We start from the raw sequence: 25,330 nt of genomic DNA, 5'->3' as shown, positions 1-25,330 counted from the left end.
CACTTCAGATGAGTGAAATTTACCAGTTTATCAAAATATGCTGTTGTACATTTCTGTTTTTGATGACCTTACCTACAAAATAATTAGCACATAATGGAGTTTCACCAGTTTCGCAAAACGTAATCATTACCCCCCAAGTGTGAAATAGTATTTAGTATCATTAACAGTGAATTAAGAGAGTTGTAATTATTCTTGCAGCAAATGCCAACCCACAAGCCACCAAAGTGGCTCTAAGTCAGCATGTCACCAAGCTACAGTAGTATGTTCGAGATGTCTGTCACCATGACTGGCAAGCAGAACCCTTTCAGGCTCCTATGGGGTACCAGTGATCCCTTTCTGGAAAAGCCAGCATGGTACAGTAGGTTGATCTCACAGTGGTTTTATGAGCACAAGATCCTCTTTATCTTCTGTGGATCAAAGCTTGAGCCTTTCTAAAATCCATCAGAAAAACCACAACAGGCAAATTCCTCTTGAGGACTCCATATCTCTCTATTACCTAAATTAGACTGTCCTTTTCCTACACTAGGACACGCTGGCTGTATATGGCTAATCATGTCATTCTTCCACTTTAATTGGAAGAAGTGTCCCCATGTCTTCTCGGGGACTCTCTGCTGTGTCTCCTAGGTTAGCTTTTTACACCCAGATTTCAAACTATAATGAAATGAGCCGCATCCCCAGAGAGACGTTGGAGTTTTAGAGCTAATTCCTCAAATATATACCTGGGTGAAGATGCTAAAATTCACTCAATCCATCTTTCATTAATGTAATCAAATCAACAACAAAATGCTTGCAAGTTGCTCATTAACCTTCTCAAACTCTACAGATCTTCACAGGTACTAAGAGTGCAGTCTGTCTACTGATTTAAAAAAAACACAGTGACTAATCCTGTGTCACTGTCACTGAGACACAGACCCCTATGTCTGTGTACACCTGGCTACTAATATACACTGTCTTCTAATCCTGCGGAAGGTCCAATTATCAGCAGGGCCAATCAAACCAGTTCCTTCCTTCCTGTGGAATGCTACTCCCATGGGACCTAAATCAGGGAATCATGTCAAATTTACACTCCAGGGGGAGGCTTTTAACCAAATCTGCAGCTTGCACCATCACAATTACACATCATGTACAGTAAGTCTGTGCTGTGTTGCAAATAATATTTTTGCCATGTCATTTAACATCTGGCGAAAATAAATGTGAAACTATATATGATTATTGGTAAACTGCAGGACTAAAATGCAAGTTAATTTAGATACAGTGCCTTGCGAAAGTATTCGGCCCCCTTGAACTTTTCAACCTTTTGTCACATTTCAGGCTTCAAACATAAAGATATACATTTTTTATTTTATGTGAAGAATCACCAACAAGTGGGACACAATTGTGAAGTGGAACGAAATCTATTGGATTTTTGAAACTTTTTTAACTAATAAAAAAATGAAAAGTGGGGCGTGCAAAATTATTCGGCCCCTTTACTTTCAGTGCAGCAAACTCACTCCAGAAGTTCAGCGAGGATCTCTGAATGATCCAATGTTGTCCTAAATGACTGATGGTGATAAATAGAATCCACCTGTGTGTAATCAAGTCTCTGTATAAATGCACCTGCTCTGTGATAGTCTCAAGGTTCTGTTGAAAGCGCAGAGAGCATCATGAAGACCAAGGAACACACCTGGCAGGTGTGTAATACTGTTGTGGAGAAGTTTAAAGCCGGATTTGGATACAAAAAGATTTCCCAAGCTTCAAACATCCCAAGGAGCACTGTGCAAGCGATCATCTTGAAATGGAAGGAGTATCAGACCACTGCAAATCTACCAAGACCTGGCCGTCCCTCTAAACTTTCAGCTCAGACAAGGAGAAGACTGATCAGAGATGCAGCCAAGAGGCCCATGATCACTCTGGATGAACTGCAGAGAACTACAGCTGAAGTGGGAGAGTCTGTCCATAGGACAACAATCAGTCTTACACTGCACAAATCTGGCCTTTATGGAAGAGTGGCAAGAAGAAAGCCATTTCTCAAAGATATCCATAAAAAGTCTCGTCTAAAGTTTGCCACAAGCCACCTGGGAGACACCCCAAACATGTGGAAGAAGGTGCTTTGGTCAGATGAAACCAAAATCGAACTTTTTGGCCACAATGCAAAACGATATGTTTGGCGTAAAAGCAACACAGCTCATCACCCTCAACACACCATCCCCACTGTCAAACATGGTGGTGGCAGCATCATGGTTTGGGCCTGCTTTTCTTCAGCAGGGACAGGGAAGATGGTTAAAATTGAGGGGAAGATGGATGCAGCCAAATACAGGACCATTCTGGATGAAAACCTGTTGGAGTCTGCAAAAGACCTGAAACTGGGACGGAGATTTATCTTCCAACAAGACAATGATCCCAAACATACAGCAAAATCTACAAAGGAATGGTTCACAAATAAACGTATCCAGGTGTTTGAATGGCCAAGTCAAAGTCCAGACCTGAATCCAATCGAGAATCTGTGGAAAGAGCTGAAAACTGCTGTTCACAAACGCTCTCCATCCAACCTCACTGAGCTCGAGCTGTTTTGCAAGGAAGAATGGGCAAGAATTTCAGTCTCTCGATGTGCAAAACTGATAGAGACATACCCCAAGCGACTTGCAGCTGTAATCGCAGCAAAAGGTGGTTCTACAAAGTATTAACGCAAGGGGGCCGAATAATTTTGCACGCCTCACTTTTCATTTTTTTATTAGTTAAAAAAGTTTCAAAAATCCAATAGATTTCGTTCCACTTCACAATTGTGTCCCACTTGTTGGTGATTCTTCACATAAAATAAAAAATTTATATCTTTATGTTTGAAGCCTGAAATGTGGCAAAAGGTTGAAAAGTTCAAGGGGGCCGAATACTTTCGCAAGGCACTGTATTAGAGCTCACATACTGTAGGCCTCTTCAGTGCTCATATTGCATTTAAGGAGGCCAATTAATATTAACAATTATTTTTAACAGTGAACAAAATGTTGAAAATTCAAAAACAGTGAGAAGATGAAGATTTTCAGTCAGAAAGAATTTCTCTGCAAAGACATTCTCCAATGTGAACACTGGGTTTCTAAAATGTGCTTTGAAATCAACATAATGAAGTTCAATCAAAGCTGTACCAATAGTATGAGAAAAATCAACAGCATTATATGTAGACCTTCCGTACTTTTGCTACATGTTTGCTACATGTCTTTCAATATAAAATACAAATTTCATTAGTACACAGGAAAAAAATCATTTTTGACTGTACAAGTAAAATAAATGAATTTTAAATGAATAAAAAAACATTTTGTCCACAAACAAAAATAGCCTGCATGACTCCTTAACACTCTAGTAAACATCCTAAAATTGAGAAAGGAGAGCAAGAGGCACTAGTAAATACCCTTCCTTTCTCTGCTTTACAAAGAGAAGCAAAATATCTCCCTTGGAAAAATGTAAAGGTACTGTTTGTGGTGTCATTGTCCATGATAGCTTCAGAACAGAATAATAACAGAAATAGTGAGACACAAAGTAATTAGCATTTATAACAGTGATAAGGATGGAAAGGAAGTACATTATTCTTCCTCAGGTCTGGGGCTATGCTGGGAATAATGTTCAGAAGCAAATATGCAAATAAACTAATAAACATACAGAAGATTTAATAGAAAATACATTTATAAAAGCACTCCTTTCTCATTTATGATGTACTATCAATATAAGTTTTTATTTTAAATTAATAATGAAGTCTAAACGTCAGAACATGAAATTATGCAGCAGTCTACTAGAGGGCTAATATACCTCTACTGTATCTGTCAACATAACTTACTGAAACAAGATTAAAAAATGTCATGCCTACAGTTTATAGCCCAGGTATAGTCTGTGATTAACTTAGGGGCATATTGATGATTGAATGTTCTGAATGCAGAAACATAGCAGTGTTTCAATTTCATTTTGCACATTGTCTAGACCACTGGCTCTCAACCTGTGGCCCGCCACACACGGAAGTGCGGCTCGCAATGTCTGACCCCTTTTCAATAAATTACATTTGTTTGCAGTCGATTCCGTCGTTAAAAAAAATACAAAGTAGGTAGAACTCGCAGCCCCACTAAAAGTGTGTTCTAGTCATGTAAAACTGTTTCTGAATAGATTCACTGGTGATCAGATTAATTTTCATTAATCTTTTATTTCATTAAAGTGCTGTACGTGGGCTATAATGCGCGTCACTAGAACACACATTCATATTGCCTTCACCGTCGTGCCCGTCATATGTCTGAGTGCAAAGAATAGCCCGCTCACAGCAGGGTTGCCGAGCCTGCTAGTTCATATGAAAAAAGAAAGATAAAATGGATAAGTCTGTTGTAAGGGTTGAAAAACCACATGGGCCAGAAGAAGAAAAAATCAACGAAACAAATACAGACAATGAAACATGCAAACAGAAAAAAGAGTCAGAGCATCAGCGATACGGGTAGGAAAGTACTGGAAGAATGGAGGAGAAACTTTGCTGTGATTAATGGAGATCGGCAGCCTTTCAGTTTGTAGTAAAATTATTGGCGCTTGCAAAGTATAAAGACACAAAGAAAACATAACATTTCGGCTGTGGAGCCTTCTTCGGGTGTGAAGACCCACCTGAACTATGTATAAAGACATTTTGATACTGCTCACAAGAATTTTGACAACCAATACCCACCTGATTCAAATTACAGGTCTCTCAAGATAAGTAATCTCGACAAAAAATGCTATTGCTGATCAGAAAATCATGTGAGCTACGTTAAAAGCATCCCAGACGGGGACGCTAGCCAAGTTAAAAATTTCATGGCTACTCGCTAAACATGGCAAACCATTCAGTGATGGTGAACTAGTAAAGAACCGTTTTCTTGAAGCACAATGTCTCTTTGAGGACTTGAGCAACAAGAGCGAGTTAATTTGCAGGATAAAAAGTGTACAGCTAAGCAATGTCACAGTTACACGGTGGATTGCAGAAATGTCTGAGAACTTGACTCTTTAGCTAAATGCTAAAGTAGCCACTGCTTCCACTCTGAGCTTAGCTGCAGAGTAATGGGGATGTGGCTCAGCTTTGCATTTGGGTCAGATGTGTGAATTTGGAATGTGAATGTGAGTACGATACTGTCAGAGTTAAGAAGGTTAAGGATGTATATAAAAATCCAGGGAGTAACTGCAGTGTACTTCAGTAGTAAATGTATAGGTTTGGACGGAAGTCCTTCATTAGCTGTGCAAGCAAAGTGCTGTTTCTGAAACGTCCTGTTTCTCAAGAAACCTTGTGTACTGCACCATAACTTTTCCAACCTCTCTCTTTATACAGTATATACATACACATGGCTAATAGCTATTATGCACGCAGATAAGGTAGGACCAGTAGTGATTAATATATGCGGCCCACAAGACTTGCTTTTAGCCACTGTTGAGGCCCAGTTGATAAAAAGGTTGAGAACTTAACATTAATGTACTTTTGATGTAACGTATGTAATGTTCATACAGTGGATGTGCAACACTGCACAAAACAGTTAAATTGATAGTCATAACAGATAATTGTAAAAAACAAAAACAGTGGTATTTGTTTTCACAATATTTTGTTTGATTAAAAAATATTCACTGCTCTTTTTGAGACCAGAGAATTGTACAAAAATAAATATTTTAACCCTTTCTTGGGAGGCTCCAATATGCAATGTGGTAGTACAGATACAGCAGCTGCACTGTCCTGTATATTGATAAAACACACAAAATTAAAATATTGAAATCCTATGTATAAAGATATTTTATCTGAATCAAAGACAATACAAATTGTACAATGTAATGACAACTTCATAATACTGTATGGCAGGTTTCTTCTTATACAAACTTAAGAGAAATAAAAGCATGTTTAATTGACCAAAATTCAGCTGGGAAATCAGGAAGAAGCATAATGGTACAATTCAGGATTACACAAACTTTAAAGTACAAATTCAAATTCATCATTTAAGAAATACGCCTACTTAAATCCTTTGTTATGCATTTTGGCAGCAGTTTCTGTGAAGCCTGCAATTTTAATTTGAACCAGATTATTTGTTCCAGGTTACTTCTTCTGCTTGAATCCCAATGTGTCTGAAGCTGTATAGAGAAGATTTGCATGTGATTTAAATGCAGAATTTTCACTTTGGTCTGACTTACTGTAATTCAAGAACAGCTCTCAATGGACAAAAAGAAAAAACAAATGAAAAATATTATAGTGATGGCAACTATCACAGACAGTATTCCTGTTAATAATTCAATGCATAAGTTTTACATTTTTATGATAGAGGAGTTATTACAAAATGTGAAAGAATAACATTTGCATACTTATTCACCTTACCAAGAGAGATATTAATATTAAAAGTGATAGGCATAAGGAATTGAAATGGAGAATTGTTCATTTTTTCTCACTAAGGCACCTATGATTAGATTCATGACTTATTTCTTTCCTATTATCTAAAGTGGGAAATGGAAATTTTGACAAAGTGTACATTTTTATTTGTACAATTATCCTTTTACAGCAAGATCCTTTTACATTTTCCCAAATTTCAAATTAGTCCTCACCTAACAATAATCACTCACCTAAACTACCTGTAACATTTGCTTTACTGTGTGTCATTAATGTCTGTTAGGACTTTATAACTCTGATAAGAATACAATATAATTTATTAATTTGACAATTAAACACAGTTAACTTAAAAAAAATAAATAATTGAAGCAAGAAAGAAATTAAGAAAGATCTAAATAGTATACAAGTTATCCTTAAACATTGGAAATGTATGACCAATTCCAAATTATAAAAAGATGTTATTCTTAATGTTCAATCAAGCACAGAATGTACAAATTCTACAATACAGCCTGTGGTATGTAAAGCAAATCTGAACCATGTACTGTAGTATTCAATTATTGTCTTCAAATACCCAGCCTTACAAGTTAAAAGAACACTGATGCATATCAAGTGACATGTGCTGTCAGATAGCTCCAGTGCCACGGATATCAAAGCATCTCACTGGAGGAAATCAAAAAGATGCAGAAAGATGTCGATGCATCACACGTTTTCAATTCTAGGTGAATATTTCTGCACACAGTAATACATTTCCACTCTGGCAATATGTTTTTGTGTTATCAACAAGCCATTTCATTCGCGTTGTATGAAAACATAATGAATACCTGGGGCACAAATATTTGAAGATATAATGTTCTTTTATGTTTATGGGTCCTTGAAAATATCACCGCTTTTAGCAATATATACATATTGTAAGTTCACATTCTGACAAGACTGAAGTCACGCTTATTGGCACCCCCCCATCAACTTTGTGAAGCCGCTAATGTTCATATAAATAAAAAAGGGCTATATTTGTGACTGCAAATTTCAACCTGGGAGTACAGCAGCCAGTTTAAATAAAAATGGTCTATTAAGAACTCCTCAGAGCTACACAGTTAGGTTGCAGTGTTCAAACAGCTCATTACACTTGGCAAGGCACATGTGTGTGTAACATGGAAAAAAGAGCACCTTGAGCAATCATAATAATAATAAACATTATTTTAAATAAGGCCTATAAAGGTGGCTTCTCTTCGATTCACAGAATAACAACAACAATAAATAAAAAGAATACACAAGATAAAACAAAATTACAATACACAGAGGAGACTCTGCATGGTGGTACTAAGTATAGTAGGAGCAGAGGGGTAAAGAATAGAACTAGTTAAGTAAAAGCTCTTCTAAAGAGCTTGGGGGACAGTTAGAAGACCAGAATTAGAAGAGCGAAGGTTGTGAGGTGGGGGGCGATAATAGTTCAGGCAGGTACTGAGGTGCCAAGCCATGCAGACCCTTATAAGGTGAGCATGAGGATTTTATGGTCCACATGGAATTTGACAGGAAGCCAGTGCAAGAACTCCAGGATAGGAGTAATGTCAACATTTGCACTAGACCTGGTCAGGATTCTGGCTGCCGTATTTTGGACATACTGTAGTTTGTTCATTGTAGATTTAGATACCCAAGCGAGTAGAGCATTACAATAGTCAATCTGAGAGAACACAAATGTGTTGATCAGCTTTTCAGCCACAGTTAGTGATAACATAGGGCTTAGTCTAACAATATTTCTGAGGTGAAAAAAATATGTTTTGACAATATGCTACACATGTGGGTCAATGTTAAGCCAGAATTGAATATAACCCCAATATTTTTCAATTTAGACTGAAGCTCAAGTACAGAGCCATCAACAGATAGGGTTACAGGACTGGCTTTACAAAGTTGATGGGGGGTGCCAATAAGCATGACTTCAGTCTTGTCACAGTTAAGATGAACGAAATTTTAATGTTGGATCAAGTTTTTATGTCGGATATGCAATTATATAGAATAGAGACGACCACATCAGTGTCAGGTTTGGTATGGATGTATAGTAGAGTATAATCAACGTAGAAATGATAGCTGAGGCCATGTGTTCATAAAAGCTGACCAAGTGGAAACATGTAAATGCTGAAGAGCAAGTGGTCCAGTATTGAGCCCTGAGGAACATCAGACTTAACAAGACCAATTTCAGACCTATACCCATTAAGAGAGACAAAGTGACAGCACAATAATATTTGAGCCTCATGGTCACCTCTATACACTGAGTGTACAAAACATTAGGGATGCCTGCTTCTTCCTTGAACTAGACTGACCAGGTGAATTCAGGTGAAAGCTATGATCCCTAATTGAATTCACTTCATTTAGTGTAGATGAAGGGGAGGAGACAGGTTAAAGAAGGATTTTTAAGGCATGAGACAAGTGAGACTTGTATTGTGTACTGTATGTGAGGGAGAATGGCAAGAAAAAAGATTTAAATGCCTTTGAACAGGATATAATAGTAGGTGCCAGGCGCACTAGTTTGAGACCACCACCCAGGAGACATCGAACGGCAAGCCAGTGGTCAAAAAACAGCTCAGTGATGACAGAGGTGAAAGGAGACTGACAAGAAAGTGCAGATCAACAGTGAGTCTACAGTTAGTCACCTGACAGTCCAGTACAACATTGGTGCCGAAATGCACAACTCGTCACACCTTGACGCAAATGGAGTATGGCAGCTGACAACCTTACAGAGTTTCACTCCCTTCAGCAAAAAACAAGAATCTGCTGTTGCAGTAGGCTAAGGAACAAAAACATTGGACACTGGAGGATTGGAAAAACATTGCCTGGTCTGCTGAATCCTGGTTCCTGCTGTTTCACGTTGATGGGATGAGTAGCGTATGGAGAAAACTAAATGATCCCATGCATCCATTATGCCGTGTTTTAATGTTGGAGGCTGGTGGTAGTGGTGTGATGGTGTGGGGTGTGTTTTCATGGCACACATTGGTCCCCTTGATAAAAGTGGAGCAACATTTGAATGCCACAGGGTATCTGAACATCATTGCCAATTAGGTGCATCCTTTCATGGCAGCAGTGTATCCATTTGCAAATGGATTTTTTCAGCAGGATAATGCCCGGTGCCACAAGGCTAAGATTCTCCAGAAAAGGTTGCAAGAACATGGCAATGAATTCAGCTTAATGTGTTGGCCTGCACAGTCATCAGATCTCATTTCAGTTGAATATCTGTGGGATGAGAGTGAACAAGCTATTCGGAGTAGAGATCCACTACCAGCCAACTCAACTCAACTGTGTGAGTTGACGCATGCTGACTCTGCACTGGAGTCAGCATGAGTCAGCATCCCTGTGAAATGCTTTTGACACCTTGTCCATGACCCAAAGAATTGAAGCTGTTCTGAGAGCAAAAGATGGTCAGTAATGTTTTGTACACTCAGTGTTACAAAGTTGAAAATGACTTAAGCATATAAAAACTACAGTAACGTATATAGAATATACCTTATTTACAGTATACATAAATGTTCATATATTCAGTAGTATGTTTTTTGTTTATACCATTCTCAGATTATTTTGTTATGTCTGTGAATTCTTTGCTTCTAAGCAAGGTTGTGTTATTGTTTTCTAGATGTTCTGCAGTAAGATTTTGTGTTGATTCTTGTCAGTCACTTTCCCACTGCTTGGCCTCAGGGCTAACAATGAGACTAGATCCAATAAGATAAGTGTGCTCAAGTGTGACAGCAGCCTGACATTAATTAGAAGCCTGATGTTTATAAGGATGAGAGGGGCATCTTTACAAATATTTAAGCCATTTTAAAAAGACACCATCTTTCCCTTATAAACCCTCCTAGACTCTGCTAGTCACATTTGTTTTTGTTTGCTGACAAAGACTTAAGGCAGCACAGCACCTATCAAACACAAAAGGCTACATGTAGTCTCTTTTATTTTTCTATTAATCCTAAAACTACTGTATATAACAGGTACTGAGAACCATAGGTATTTAATTATACACAGAATTGTGAGCATAAAAAACAGTTGATCTATCATGTTTTGGATACAGTACATTGCAGAGTGGATACTTTATTTACTGATACCAAATGAATGAGATGAGCCAAATTATCTTCTCTCATTTATAAATTCTTATGCTCTTAGAACTACAGGAAAAGACTCAGACAGGTTCATATACTTGATTGAATGGCAGTTTTTCTTTAAATATCTACTGTGGTATTATACGGGGCGTGTTCAGTGTGGAGGCGGAGCTCTTGTCTATGGGTGGTGTGTTGCCTTGAGAACCACAGCTGCGGCAGTTAATTTTGGATTAGCCACAGCTGTGGGAGCCATTTAAAAACACACTGAACACTTCCCCGGAGGAAGAAGCTAGTTCTGAACCCCTGCAAGGGGGGAATATTAGAGCGACAGTCCTGGAGAGGATTGTGAAGAAAGAGCATAATGGCATCTTTTATTTCTCTTCTCCTGTCCTGCCATATATTCTCACCAGGGCAGGTTGAGCTTCTCCTCTCCTATCAGGCCATGTATCCTCTCCGGAGCTGGGAATGTTTAGGCCTCACTCTCTTCTTACTCTAATAGGGACCTTGCTAAATAGGGAAAGTCCAGGCTGCATCCCTCTGTTCCAAGAGGTTCTTTTTTTCCCGAGACTGGACCCTTCTAAATGGGGACAGTCCAGTCTGGACACTGCTGTACCAGGTGTATTTTCCCTTTTCTTCTTTCTTTTTTTGTTTTTCTCTCTTTTTGCTGACCTCAAACGGGGCGTTGACTGTTACTGGTGTTTGTCGTGGCTCTTCCCCAAAATACAGATTGTTACACTACTAGAAAGCGTAAAGTCAATATTGAAAAATGACTTGATGTGGCTATTTACAACAATTAGAGACCCTATGGTGGCTTCCAGGGACTGGCCATCTCTAATTGCAATGTCTTCTTAAGGCAGTCTTCTGCAATATACAGTTTAATCAGGTATGACTGTGGCTCAAATGGATGTGAAATTATTTTAATCTTAAAACTCTATAAATCCATCTTTACATAAAATAAAAAGTATATATTTGGGATACTGATAAAAATGTTTGTGATATGATTTTGATTAATTGATCTTTCACAACTAAGCTCCACAATTCAACTCCATTGAATATGGAGCCTGGTGAATGGAGTTACTGGTGAAAGTAAGTCATTTCCCTATTTGTCTGGAGTGTTCTGAACCAACATATCCAACCAGACAAAACATCAGCCTCAAACACACTTCATCAATGTAAATCTGCAATCTGGTAAACCACAAATCACGACACCTTACCAAACTGACAGGGAGGTCCAACTGTGATAGTGTGAGTAGGAGAGTCTTGTTACTAGAGAACCCTACTTACAGTGACTAATTTTTACTTGACTGCACGGCACAATATTGATCAAGTCCTGGGACCTCATCTACTGCCTTTTCTGTGCCCTCATACAGTATAACCCTTATTTGCCCAGAAGTTGAATTAAAAATGTAAATTTCAAACTAACTAAATAAAAGGAAATGCAGAATTGTATTGCATTGCCTTTCTCATATTACATCTTACTGTTATTGCAGTGGAATTAATTTGGTTTCTGTCCATCAAAACTGATGAACACTATGCATGCAATTCTTTTGTAGAAAGTTAACCAAAACAACTGCAGCCAGAGGCACTTCTATCAAGTGTTCATGGGGGTGAATAGATAATCAGAATATGTTCGATTGCCACACATTAGTTTCAGATTTTTCTTTGCAGTTTTTGCAGACATGTAATTTCTTTTAACTATACAACTGTTTGGTTTGATTGTTATGTTCCGATTAAAAATGTTCATTTTAAAAAATGTGAATAAAGTGCATCATTTATTTTTCAACAAAACAGGACATTATTAGAAGCAGCAAGGCACTGTACAGTATGTACTGTATAATTAGTTTATATGCAATCATTCTCCAATGATGGGTTCCAGCAAAACTTTTGTCAATCAATTTACATCATGTTAAGTTTGTGACAAGTACCTACTTTCACGTTTTCATACAGTACTTTCATTATTATCATACCATTTTTTCTGAAACTCCCTACTTCATGAGATTTTTTTCATTAACTCTTTATTGTATCTGTTAGTATACTGTATCACATTCACATTTTATTCGGTGATGTGAAACTTGACAGGCTCAAATAATACCTCCACATAGCTGTGGCATTCTAGAAGTGCATTATAATAACTCAGATGTGGCTGCCTCTTGTTAATAAACAAATCTTAATGGAAAAGAATATGAGTGCTTCTGCAGTGGTGAATGCATCATGCATCTTACTTTTTACAGAAAGAAACTAAACTTAAATTTTCAAGGCCTTTGCTTTTTAATGTCTTTTGCAAAGTCTTGAATCAGGCTGAAACTAAAGAGAGCTGTAAAATATTTAGCAACGCAACAGTACTATATATATTTTAGATGGCAAAGAAAAACATACAGTATTCTGACTTCTATGGAAAATCATTTCCTTAATAATGATAGGGCATGACAAATGAACAAATAACATTGTAATTTACACAGCATTGGATATTACAAAATAAGTTATTATAAAAGCATATGCAAGTGCATTGCTCATGATAAAATGTTCCTGGCACTGCAAATTTTAGAAATAAATGCTTTATAATAACTTGACATTCCTACATTATGTTTTCAGATGCCTGTTGTATATCTGTTCTTACTTTTGTGATATTGCACTGGAATGTGCTCTGAAACTGCAAATAGGAAAACAAAAATCAAAATGTAAACTGAAGTTTAAGTTTTCTTTCTGTTTTTTTTAGGTAAAAGTTACAGTATGTATACATGATATATATGTTAAGTAACTACAAAATAACCACCTTAGTCAGAAACTCAAACCCAGCCAATGCAATGTAAGCAAAATACAGTTAGCATTTTATTTTATCACATACTATATAATAACTAGCAGACATTATTACCTTTTCTGGTGCAATTATACCATCTCGGGTAACATATTTCATGCATTAACACAGTCATACTGTATGTTAATTTAATCAAAGTGATAGGAAGTTATCAATTTAACTAGTGAGGCAGTGGTACTGTACAAACCTCAAATGATACAGTATGTACAAAATACTTCTGCTAAGTTAAATATAATGTGGTTACCTCAGACTTTCATTTTTAGTTTTTAAGATGAAGATATAATGGATAAACTGATTTACTACACCTGAATAACAAAGGTACTGTAAACATCAGTCATGTTATTAAACTATAAATAAAATGTTCCTAAGAAGAGTTATGTTTAGGAACAGGCTAAAAGTGTGTTTTCTCTGATGTGAGAAAAGACAAACGTTTTTCAGACCTTTGGTCTGTCTTATAATGGTTAGAAGAAAGTCTGTTAAAATATTTTAGAAATCTAACTAAAACAACAAAATAATTCTTACAGAAGTTCTATAAATATGTAAATGTAGTTTATGCAATTGTATGTTTCCCTAATTTCACTATGTTACTTACCCACTACATAGTATGGTATAAAGCGGTATGATAAATGACATGGCATGACTTTCCCCACACTGTTACATTATTGCAGTCAATAACATGAAACACCTCAAGCTATCTGAATTCTGCATTTACTGTACATGACATATCGTTTAGTAATTTAAGTGGTATAGAGTAAGGAAATAATTCATACAACAGCTTTAAATTACATTCCACTAGATTGAAATTGAATAGCAAGTTGAAGATGCATTTTGAAGATGCCACCATGAGCATCTGTGTTCTCAAGGTTGAGTTTCTGTTGTAATGACAATTGATTGAAAAATATTCTTGCAGGATTTACAACAGGCAGTCTGTTAGCCACATACCATTCCTCTGTTTCTGAACCATGGACTTTGGATTTGCAATCTAAAAGACTGTTTAGTCTGATGTTCGTCTTGAATTATGATTAGACTTTCTAAATGTGGAAAAGCAAAAATCCTTAACTTTAAGCAGGCACTTTCAGGAAATTAAAGAATAATTGTGAGCTATTGTAACTATTCACTTCTATCTCTCCATTAAAACATACCAGGGTACACAGGCAAACTAAGTAATGAAATTAGTACTTGGCCCCCCTAACATTATATGTATACAATCAATATAACATGAAAGCCGCAATAATTGGAAATGCTCTCTGAAGGGATAAATGTATTGATATCTTTAGTTCAATTGTGGAAATTGTTAATTGAAATATTTATTATTACTATAATTACTGTATTTATCAACTCCAGTCCAAGCAAAATATTTTACTGGTGCACTCTGCTCCACTGTTCAAAACCAATTTTTAAAAACAGAATTCTTTCTTCACTGGAAAGATGAAAACCATACTGAAAAATAACGCAATATGATTATGAGATTAAAATAGGAGAAAGCAAATTGTTTTTATTATACAACCCTAACCTGAAGTTCTTTAGAATTTGAAGAAACAGGAATCAGCATTTTTTTTTACAAATGAATCCCAAATACAAACACAAAAGCACTCAAAACAAATTTATTCCTAAATAAATCCATGTCTAGGAAAGTATGAATGAAATGGTTTTATGAAGATATTAGGAAAAGAGCAGCCTACAGATTGTATTAATGGGCCCAAGATTCAAAGATAGAAAGAGTATACTGAGCACAGATTCAGGCACAGATTAAAACAGATGTTAAAACTGCTATTAATAAATTAGAGAATAACATTGCAGGACAGGCAAATAGTGCAAAGCATTTTTTAGTGTTACAAAAGAAAAAAAAACTGTAAAAGTTGAAGCAAATAGTTTACAAGATGATAGGAGGTTGATAATTGAAGACGATAAAGATATAGTGAACATGTTAACTGAATTTGGTAAAGTCTGCATCTTTAAGGCTCCTTAGAACATAATACCATGAAACACACATGCCTAAAATATACTGAATGTAGACAGGTTTTTACCTTAACTATAATGGATTAACAAAATCCTATACTCATGATACAATATACAGTACTTCAATGTACAGTACATGTAACCTCATACTTGGAATCAGGGTGTTATAATAAATTAATATCTGGGAGAAGTAATTAAGGGATGCCATTTTTTTTTTCAAATGTAACAGTAATTTATTGCTGTCTGGTTTCAAATTGCTATCATTGTGTAAGCACAAACATTCATGTCCATATATCTGGAAAACCAATTCAACTGCATGGCTTGTCCAAGCCATTTCCTAAGTGACTATAATTAAGACTGTTGCTAGGAAATAAATGACTTCAGAACAGATGTTGGTATTTTCAGCATTCATTGTGGAATCTTCTGTTCACAGGGTGCATTTCATTTAGAACAGTTCAATAAAAAAGCAAAGCTATCAGGAGGACCAAAGAGACACTCAGGTATTTAAATTTATCAGTGCACCAGAGCAGTAATGATGAGTAGCAGTGATAATCAGCATTTCTCCTGTGCAATTTGAGAAATGGATATACTTAAATGATGAAAGAGAGAGAATACAATTGATTGAAAACTGAAATTAGAACTAAAATCTAATTTGGTAAAGTCTGCATCTTTGAGGGTTCTTAGAACATAATAGCATGAAACACATACAGTATGCCTAAAATATACTGAATGTACTTAAAGTCATCAATTACATTTCAATCAGAGAAAGATTGTACAGTTGGAAAGATATATTGGTGGGATAAAACCTGAATTTTGAACTGTACTGGGGTAATAATGAACATTTATAATCCCATTTTGTCTGGAACTTAGGAATCTATGATCAGCAACAAGGTGAAATATATCAATAAATATAAATAAAATAAATATACTGAAAATGTACATAAAATTTACCAGAAATAAGAGAAGACTGTAATGTCCCCTTCAATTATGCCACTTCAAAGATGGGAAAAGCTATAGCTACCTGGTTCTGAGGGATGTAAAAGGATTCTGAACGATTACTGATCACAGATAAAAGCTGTTGTTTACATAAATTTCCTCTGTGATGTATTAAAAAAAAATCACCACAAAAATTAGCATGAACCCTTAATAGGTTTTCCTGGAGACCATATTACATAGTTACATTAAAAGCAGTGCACACATGGAGTCAAATCAAATTAGAATTCTGCAGCATAAAACACAATATACAGTGAAGGACTTTGTTTCCCCTCTTCAATAAAATATTTTATAACTATAATTTAAACATTCTCAAATTGATTACATTACACAAAAGGTTTTTATATTTGAGATTGTTTACCTGGATATGCCTAGGCTAGGAGGCAAGTGAACAGACACATGAGCAAGTCATTAAGACCACCATATTAAACATATTACTGTATATAGCAGTGGGAGGTTAAGCTAGTCTCCATAGGAATGAACCATAGATAAGACCACTAACATAAAATTTATATTTACTACAATAATCACTGACTACAGTGACCACAGCAACAATACTAAACAATGATTACTGGGAATAACAAAGTTGTCACTGTAATTTGCAAAACAGCCTTTTTTTCCTAACTCATTTGCTATATAAATGTTTTAGGTCAGGTATAAAAAGGGAAAACCTACATACAGTAGCAATGTGGCTTCGGTTCACTAGGAATAATATGTGACAATCCAAGGTATTCATTAATGGATTCGTTTTAATTCCTACAATCCTCTTAAATCTCTGCATCTGTAGTTACTCTATAAACCCCAGTACTGAAGGACCACTTTGTTTTCTGATGCTTTCTTGTTAACTTTATTCTTAATCACAGAGGATAACTAATCCATGTAATTGAAAATTATGCTTGACTTCACCTTTGTAACCGGTTTCTAATCTCACTGTTTGGCTTCAAAGATACTATGCTGCATTTTTTGGCTGTTGAAGAAATTTAGCAAATGGAGCCATTCGTTCCCCAGTTACTTTTTAAGTTGCCCTCTTACTTCACCCTAAACAACTTTTAATAGCTGAGCAGTTTATGATGAACAGATAGAGACAGAAATATCACTGTAACAAACAATTAATTACATTCCACATACTGTACTGTATTTTAAAGAGGGTAGGTTTGAAACCTGGAAATTGGTTAAGGATTGGTAGTAATTTTTTTGCCACATCCAGGTCCTTAACTGCTGAGGAAAGGAAATTGTTTGCTTTGATCAGGATCAGCATTGCAAACCATTGCACTACACCACCATGTTTTCAGCTACAGTACTTATTAGCTTCCTTCTGCTGGGGTATGCCAATGCCACTCCTTCAAACTCTTTTTGACATAGCTTCTTGGATCTGCTTCTTGATTGTTCTTTCCCCTAGCAGTCATGATTTGTTCACTTGATTAAAACCTTACAAGACATATTATACCAGCACACAGGTCCAAAGTCTTTGCATAAATAAAGTGTGTTTAGGTCTGAGACTAGTGAAGAAGCTCACAAAAGGATCTTCAAGGTTAATATGTTTTTATTTCTGATAAAAACACAAGATTACACATCCCCCACTTTCTTTTTCAATCTATGCAGCATGAATAAATGTTTCTTTCAGAAAATAGTTTTCCTTACAGGAGCCTTTGTTTTTTTATTTAAAATATTTAGCAACAAGTGAATGTTTTCCTTTTGTCTCTACATGTTTTCTTTGTGGTTGGCTGTAACAATGGGAATCAAGGTTGTGAAGAAGACTACTGCACATTCCTTTGTGCAAATCGCACATGTGTATGTATTCGCACTGCTATTTGAATTTTTTAGTGCCTATCAAGAATAAATGCAATGTTCTACGCCTGCTAAATGTACTGTACTCACTCTCCTCTTACAGTAAATGCAACCTGGATTATGAGGGCTAACAGCTCCTCTCAGCATTAAAATTTTCAAAGGCACCATTAGCAAAGAGCTTTCAACATTATCACTATCATAAATAGCAATAATACAAGCAGCTCACACTAGATCGCCCACTGCAGTATGTATTTAAGTATGCATGAGCAAACAGGAATTGTATTTGCAGAAAAAAATATGAAAAGCTTTTATTACATACTGGAATAAAATGAAATCCAATTAAAGTTCCATAGTATTAAAAAGGGACCATGCTCTTTTGAACACCTAGTCAAAAGCAATGAATTCCTAAGGGGAAAGAAGCTTCACATGTCAAATTAATTATCTAAATTACTGACAAACATCTACCTAAAGTATAAGAAGGCATGACCCATGAACAGTCATAAAAGTCTTATTAAGCGTGCTGGGAACATATGCCCTAGCTGACAGTAAGCATAATGATTTGACCCAGGTCAGTGGAATCCCAGGAGATTTTTTTCTTAGCCTTTTTTCTTCATGATAATGTTTCCTTTTTTTTAACATGCAGTTTCAATGCACTCCAATTACCAGAATGGGAAGCAGTATTTTTTCCAATTCTGTGAATTATATCTGAGAATATTTTGAAAGCTACCAGTCTTGCATGTCTGTACCTGGGCCGTGAGTGAAGAAATATTAAATACTATGCTTCAATTGTATAGTTTGTACAGTTCACACATTAATGCAGCAAGTGCTGTAGCTGATAACAATGAGTGAAAATTAATTAAACTTATAACAGCTTTTTATTGGCATAAATGGATCTTATTCATGAACATCTTCTAGGTCTTCGGGTGTTCCTGCTTAAAAAGAGACAAAAAAACAGATACACCTTCTATCCAGGGTCAGACATGAAAAATCCAGTCTTAAACACCGAGATACTCTCACTCAAGGTAACCAAATGGCTCAAAGTTTTTAAAATCTATCCAAAAGGAATCTGCTCCTGTGCTGAAACGTCTGCCTATTATATTACCAAAATATTAGTTCCAATTTTTGAATTACATACTGTATTTAGATTAAATGTTCTCTCATGTTGTTACTGTTCTTTCCTCCACAAAACAGTGCAAAAGACAGTGCTAAATCAGTTGCACAAATGTTTAACACAAAGCAGTCTTGTTGCAAAAGAAACTGACATCATTACAATCAATAATTAATAAACCAAAATGCAAAGTACTCTAGGTATGCAATGCCAAGTATCTTAGAAAGTTCCCTACTTTAAATGTCAAAGTCAGCAGGAGAGAGTTTATTTCCCCTTTTTACAGGACAAGACTTATTGATGTTGACCAGTGGAGGTGGAGGAGCGCTGTGTCGTATCAAGCAAAACAAACCCCTTCACTTATTAATACGTTTTCAGTATTGCAAGCAGACTCCTTTGGTGCTGTTTGAATGCAGAATTACATTAATACTGAAAGAACATGTTGCTGGTGAGACACCTACCGTATGACACTGAAAGTATTAAAATTCCCTGCAGGATGTTTGATCTGGCTGTCAGCCCTTTTGAAATCAATTTTATTAAGGAACTGATTTTGTATGTTTCACCTACCAAACTTGCATCAACACAATTTTTTTGGGACTGTCTCCTTATCCATAAATAAAATAAACATACATTAATCCATCATCATCTGCTCGAAATAATTAATAGAATTGTGGATACTTACCAGGGTTTCTTGCATATGTTTCTGCATCTCTGTATGGCCGTGTTTCTCAGCAAGCTTCAGAGGGTTATCTCCGTCTTTATTCATCATTTTGATAGCTTGGTAAGCTCCAGGACATTGTAAGAGCAGACTGGCCAAATTCTTCAATCCATTTTTTGCCGCAAAGTGAAGGAGAGTCGGTAGATCATCTGAATGTTCAGCTATCAATAAAGGAAATTAGATAATTTAAAGAAAAATGTGCAAGTCTTGGAGGGTGATTATACTCTAATACTTAAAGAATGGATTAAAGAGGGAAGAACCAAGCCAGGTGAAGTCCATTTTCTAATTGGGCAAGAATTTGTTTGGTAGCTAGCAGTTGATATATCCAGTAATTTGCCTTTGTTTGCCTTTAAATAAAAATAAACTCTTCTTTAATCTTTATCTATGATAGCTGCTAGCCTAGTTTACAAAGCAGTATTTCAAGAGGAGTTGAAAAGGTGTTATTTACAGTATGTACAGGAAGGCTAACATTATTTCAGCCATTTGTCCATGTACAGTAGTCATCTCCAAAATACAGTTTTCTGCATAAAGTACATCACACGTAGTGTATAATACATTAGATAATTTTGTGTACATGTGGAGCATTCTAGAGGAACTCTAAACCCAAGCTACATCTGCCTAATTTTCACATAGAAACCAAAAAGGTTAATACACTGGAGAACTGTTAGGCCGGAGCGTCGCTAAATGAGCTGAGACCAACAGTATGCGAAGCGAGTGTCTGAGATGGCAAACGAGTCCGTGAGGCATAGTCCAAAAGAGCAAAATCCAAGGGTTGAAAGGAGAGGTCAAAATCCATTAAATCATTCAGGTGTGGTGAGAGAAAGTAAGAAGCAGCAAACTGACTAGCTTGTGACTCAAAATACTGAGCAAGGAAGTGTGGGTCAATCACTGGTCTCAACCAAGAATTGAAAAAGAAGTGGAGATTGTTGGAGATTTTATTCTCCAGAACACTGATAGTGAGATTTTCACCAGGGGCCATGAGAAGAAAATAGTTTGCTGGGTTTGTGGCAAGGAGATGATCATCCATAGAGCCTTTCCATGCAGAAAAAATTTCAAACAACTTGGCAATAAATTGAAGAACTAAATCAGCTGTTTTCTCAGGAATCCTACCAGCACTGAGCAAAGGTGAATGATTTCAAATGTTAAACTGTCAACACAAAAGATGCAGGGGAAGGCTACAAATTTCTATCATGGGAAGCCTTTCAGTTTAAATATAATGGTAGGAGAAAAATAAAGAAAATGAAAGCTACCTTGGTAGCAGCAAACAAGGGAGAACTAAAGGTAAAAACAAAACACATGAATTAAGCGCTTACACTTAAATGCTAGGAGAATACAAAACAAATTAGATAAGATGTAAGCTACCACATTAGCAGGCAATTATTTATTACTGTTTTACCACGTTGCCTTCGTCAAATGTATGTACTGTATATACATGGACTTGTAACACAACACTTCGTTTACTCCACAACATTAATACATACTGTATATATCAACAATTTAATCTATTCATATTTATCCTTCCCTTATGTGAGTGACTTTACAAAACTCTATACCAATGTCTGTTGTGACAGTGGTTGAGAACCAATGTTTTAGGCATATGGGGAGATGAGATATAAAGGATGAGAAGTACAGACTTTAAATCAAGGGAATTAATCAAAATATCATCCACTGTATTCTTTACTCGATTTTGTAAAACTTCAGATAAATCCCATTTATTATACTGTATGTTGTACCTGTGAACATCTTGTAAAAAAATGTGGTAAGTGGAATGTGTGGGATAACACTATTTTCAAAATAACTTTACAATATTTATATAAATATGTTTTTTGAAGTAAATTTAAAAACATGCAGTCATTTGGAATGACCTCACACCTGAAGAAGGCTCCACGGCCGAAACGTTGTGTTCTCTTTCTTCTTTTTTTTCAGCATGGAATAAACCTATTATTTGGAATTTGGAATGCCCATCAAAACTGCACTGACGGTAAGCAATACAATAATGGTTTAATAAATATATTTTATATATCTTATAAAATTATATAATACAGGGCATAATTACTGTTTTTATCCTGTGTGGCAAGTTGGAAAATGTAGTATTTGGTCCAGGTATTTGACTCACACACCAAATGAAAAACAACAGTGCAGCACATGCTTTTCTTGGTACTTCCAGTTCTGTTTTAAACACTTACAGAAACTGAATATTACCTTAGAAATGTAAAATTAATAAATGCCACTCACAAAAACCACATGTATGGTAAATATTTGTCTTTGGTCTTTATCCCATCACTTCACAGCTACTCAAATTACTGTACCATGTATAATAAGAGGGGACCTGCAGGACTCTTAATGGAAGCCTACTGTATATTGTGTATAAATGCAAACATTGTGTAAATAATATTGCCCAAATATATTAATATATTGCAATATATACACAATAATATTACTACATGCAAAGTTTAACTTTCATTAACAAAAAATATTGTCACACTGCTCTTTGTGCAAATAAGTATAAAGGAGCACATATAATGTATTTTGTGTAGAATGCATGAAGTATAACGCCCTTGGCCTCTATCACAAAGTAAATTTACTGTTAGCTGAATATCTAAAAAATAACATATAGTCTGTTGTGAATGCAATGTGTTTTTTTCAGGTTTACATGCACATTAATAACATAACGTAATATTTTGTCTTAATGAAAATTATACAATCTAAATGATAGAATGAAACTAAAAATAAACATGAAAATATTTGTTTTTTTTTGTGAAATATTTTATACAGTACATAATGTAAAAATTCGGGACTGGGTAAACATGTTCCCTGCACTCAATTACTGTACTTAGTGTCATGCCTGGACTCTGACTGGCTTGCTGCCTGCAGTTACCACAGGAAACTGTAGTCTTCCAATGAGTGCTCATTTTACATCCGACCCGTTGAGGACTAGGTTGGGCTACTTATCTGTTTGTCTGGCTCCCATTCAATCAAGGAGTCAATCTTACAATCAAGCCTGCAATTATCCACCACAGTTAGGGCCTGAAACACTTTTAGACCAGTGCTCAGAGATTGAGCTACTGAGAGTAGTGTAACAAGCAACCCTGCGCTTGGACACCTATTCTTGCAATCACCAAAGACCGTATCTTGGTATCAGCATCTGTCCAGTGGTGAATATACCCTGCCAGCCTGCAAGCATTTGACTGTTTCCCGGGCAGCCCTATTCTTGTCAATCTCCCACAGTCTGCCTGTTCTCCAGGCAGCCCTGTACCATGTCTGTCACCCGCTTGTCTACCACCTGCCAGTAAACATCTCGCAGTCCTTTCACCTCAGCCAAGCGCCCTGTCATCGTTGGCTCTTCTTAGAACCCAGCAGAGAAGCCTGGGTCCTGCACTGTCTTTAAGACTGCTGCAGTGAACTGCAGTCATCTGCTGAGTAACACTTCGCACTACAAATCCCAGCAGCGGATCTCAAGCGTGGACAAGTGTTCTATAAAGCACTGTATTTCATGGTCACTGGATTAAGACAAGTGTTCTTTTGCTGTGGTTTTTCCACACAGTACCGTAGAATACCAATTATAAGTCAAAGTCTGGCTGTTCTCTTTCAAAAAGCAAGATCAAATTCTATCCGGTTAAGTAACTATAGCAACAAATCCTTTATTCCTAACATGCTCCAAGGTACTTTTAAAAATATAAGAAATGTGACTGTTCACACTCAAAGCCAATGGGGTTAGCTTCAATTTAAGACCTGAATCAGGCTCCTGCTATGTTCTGCTGTAGAGATATAACAAAATGGTTAAGGGGAGGAAATTCCAGGCAGACATACAGTAGGCTAAAAGGGTCTTTGCCACTAACAGGTTTTAAACTGGGACTGACTTATGGTTAAGAGCTCAACTAAGAGACCAATCAGCCAACTGCAAAAAATGACATCACCTTTCTTCAGGAATCCATCTAAAATTGAAGCAGCTGTCTGGAGAGCTTCTGTATGTGAAGAGAAGGAATATTTAGAGATTGCCAAAACCCTTTAGTGTTTGCTGATAATCTTTATTTGAAAAATACTGTTTCAGCAGATATACTATAGGGTATACTTTACATTTACGGCCTCTTAAGCTCATAGCTGCTACCAAATACCAAATGAGACGTGCCAAAATTGAGGATTGACATTCCCAGGAGGGAAGGGGGAAATGTGTTGTGCGAGAAAGTGCTTCAGGATTTTTGCAAAGCCAAATGATTATAAAAACTTTAATTATATTAAGTACTAAGAAGAAAAAAAACATATCTAATTTTCTGAATGTAATATGTTCTGTGTGTTTGGACTGGACATCTCTGGTTTTATTTTCTTTGAAACCACAGATGTTTAACAGATGTGAATTATTTTAAAACATTGTATTTAAATTACCTAATTAAATTTTAGTAACCTTAGCTTTATGTTTATGGGCAAATACATACAGTACAGGCTAAAATACAGCATAATAGCAGTATACTGTACAGCAGTTCATACTGTTCAATGGGTATTAATATTATTTTTCTGAATATTAAGAAAATACTGATTAAGTAAAGAGAATAGAGCTAGGTTAATGTACTGTACTTACAGCATTAGTTTGCATAATAAATTAGTTTAGTTTAGTTTGCAAAGGTTAAGTAGCTTTGTATTTAAGTACAAAAGTACTTAAATAATGAACAATGCACATTAAAAAAGCATGGGAGAAAAAGAGTACATTAATTAAATGCAAAACTTAAATATGAAAAAAATATATTATTATTTCATGATAGGCTTGTTTATAATGTATGAATAAGATAATCAACCTGTGAAAGTGTATTCTCTGCAGGCCTGATTTCCCAGTGGGTGGATTTTCTTTCAGGCGTGATTGTAATGATTGGTGATAGATTGCACTATTGACCATGTTCAACAGCATAAGCATCAGATACCAAGACGGATAGCTTCAAGAATTAAATATATGCTAATCTAATCTCAACTACCTTTGCCACATCAGCATCTTTTTCTTAATACAGAGAGGCAAGCATAAAAATGATTCTCCTATTATAAAATTAAAAATTTCACTGAAATGCTAAATTTGTGATTATTGTAGAATATTCTGAATGTTTCCTTTTTGAATTTCATTAGAAGTACACATACACTTACATATATCTTATAAGGAACACCTTACAGGATCACAGTGCTTCTTGAAGAGCAAGCAGTTACTGTGAATTACGGGAATATGAACATTAGCTCTGGTCACTTTGCAATCCTAGAAAGAGAAGCTGTTTAAACAGACTCCTAATTCTGCTTTGTATATATAAAAACAGAAATAAATCCAAAGGAAACTCAACAGCCACAGACAGCTGTTTCACCCTTATTAGGACTTACAGTATCAGAGTGACACAGCTAAGCGTATACTGTACTGTACGTATGTATATTTACATCTGTATTGATATGTTCATTCTGCCTATGTTAGTTTACAGTATATCACTCATATAAATAAGAAGTGTGCAAGAGGCTTTCATTAATGTCAATTTTTGTTTAGTTTTAAGCTGTGTTGATGAAAGAATTAAAAAGT

The 25,330-nt window shown here is 36.0% G+C and overlaps 1 protein-coding gene across 2 annotated transcripts in view; it reads right to left on the bottom strand.

Annotated features, from left to right (window-relative positions):
• The window catches only part of LOC102692336 (B cell scaffold protein with ankyrin repeats 1), a 108,179-nt gene that overhangs the window by 36,370 nt on the left and 46,479 nt on the right, over positions 1 to 25,330 (bottom strand). For both annotated transcript variants that reach the window (XM_015345060.2, XM_015345061.2), the window contains exon 7: positions 19,753 to 19,949. In XM_015345060.2, the coding sequence (XP_015200546.2) occupies positions 19,753 to 19,949 (197 nt within the window). The remainder of the gene's footprint in view (positions 1 to 19,752; positions 19,950 to 25,330) is intronic.

The sequence above is a fragment of the Lepisosteus oculatus genome, chromosome 1, assembly GCF_040954835.1.
Source record: "Lepisosteus oculatus isolate fLepOcu1 chromosome 1, fLepOcu1.hap2, whole genome shotgun sequence".
Taxonomy (NCBI): domain Eukaryota; kingdom Metazoa; phylum Chordata; class Actinopteri; order Semionotiformes; family Lepisosteidae; genus Lepisosteus; species Lepisosteus oculatus.
Note: the sequence above shows the minus strand (reverse complement) of the source record. Positions and strands in the feature narration are given on the sequence as shown.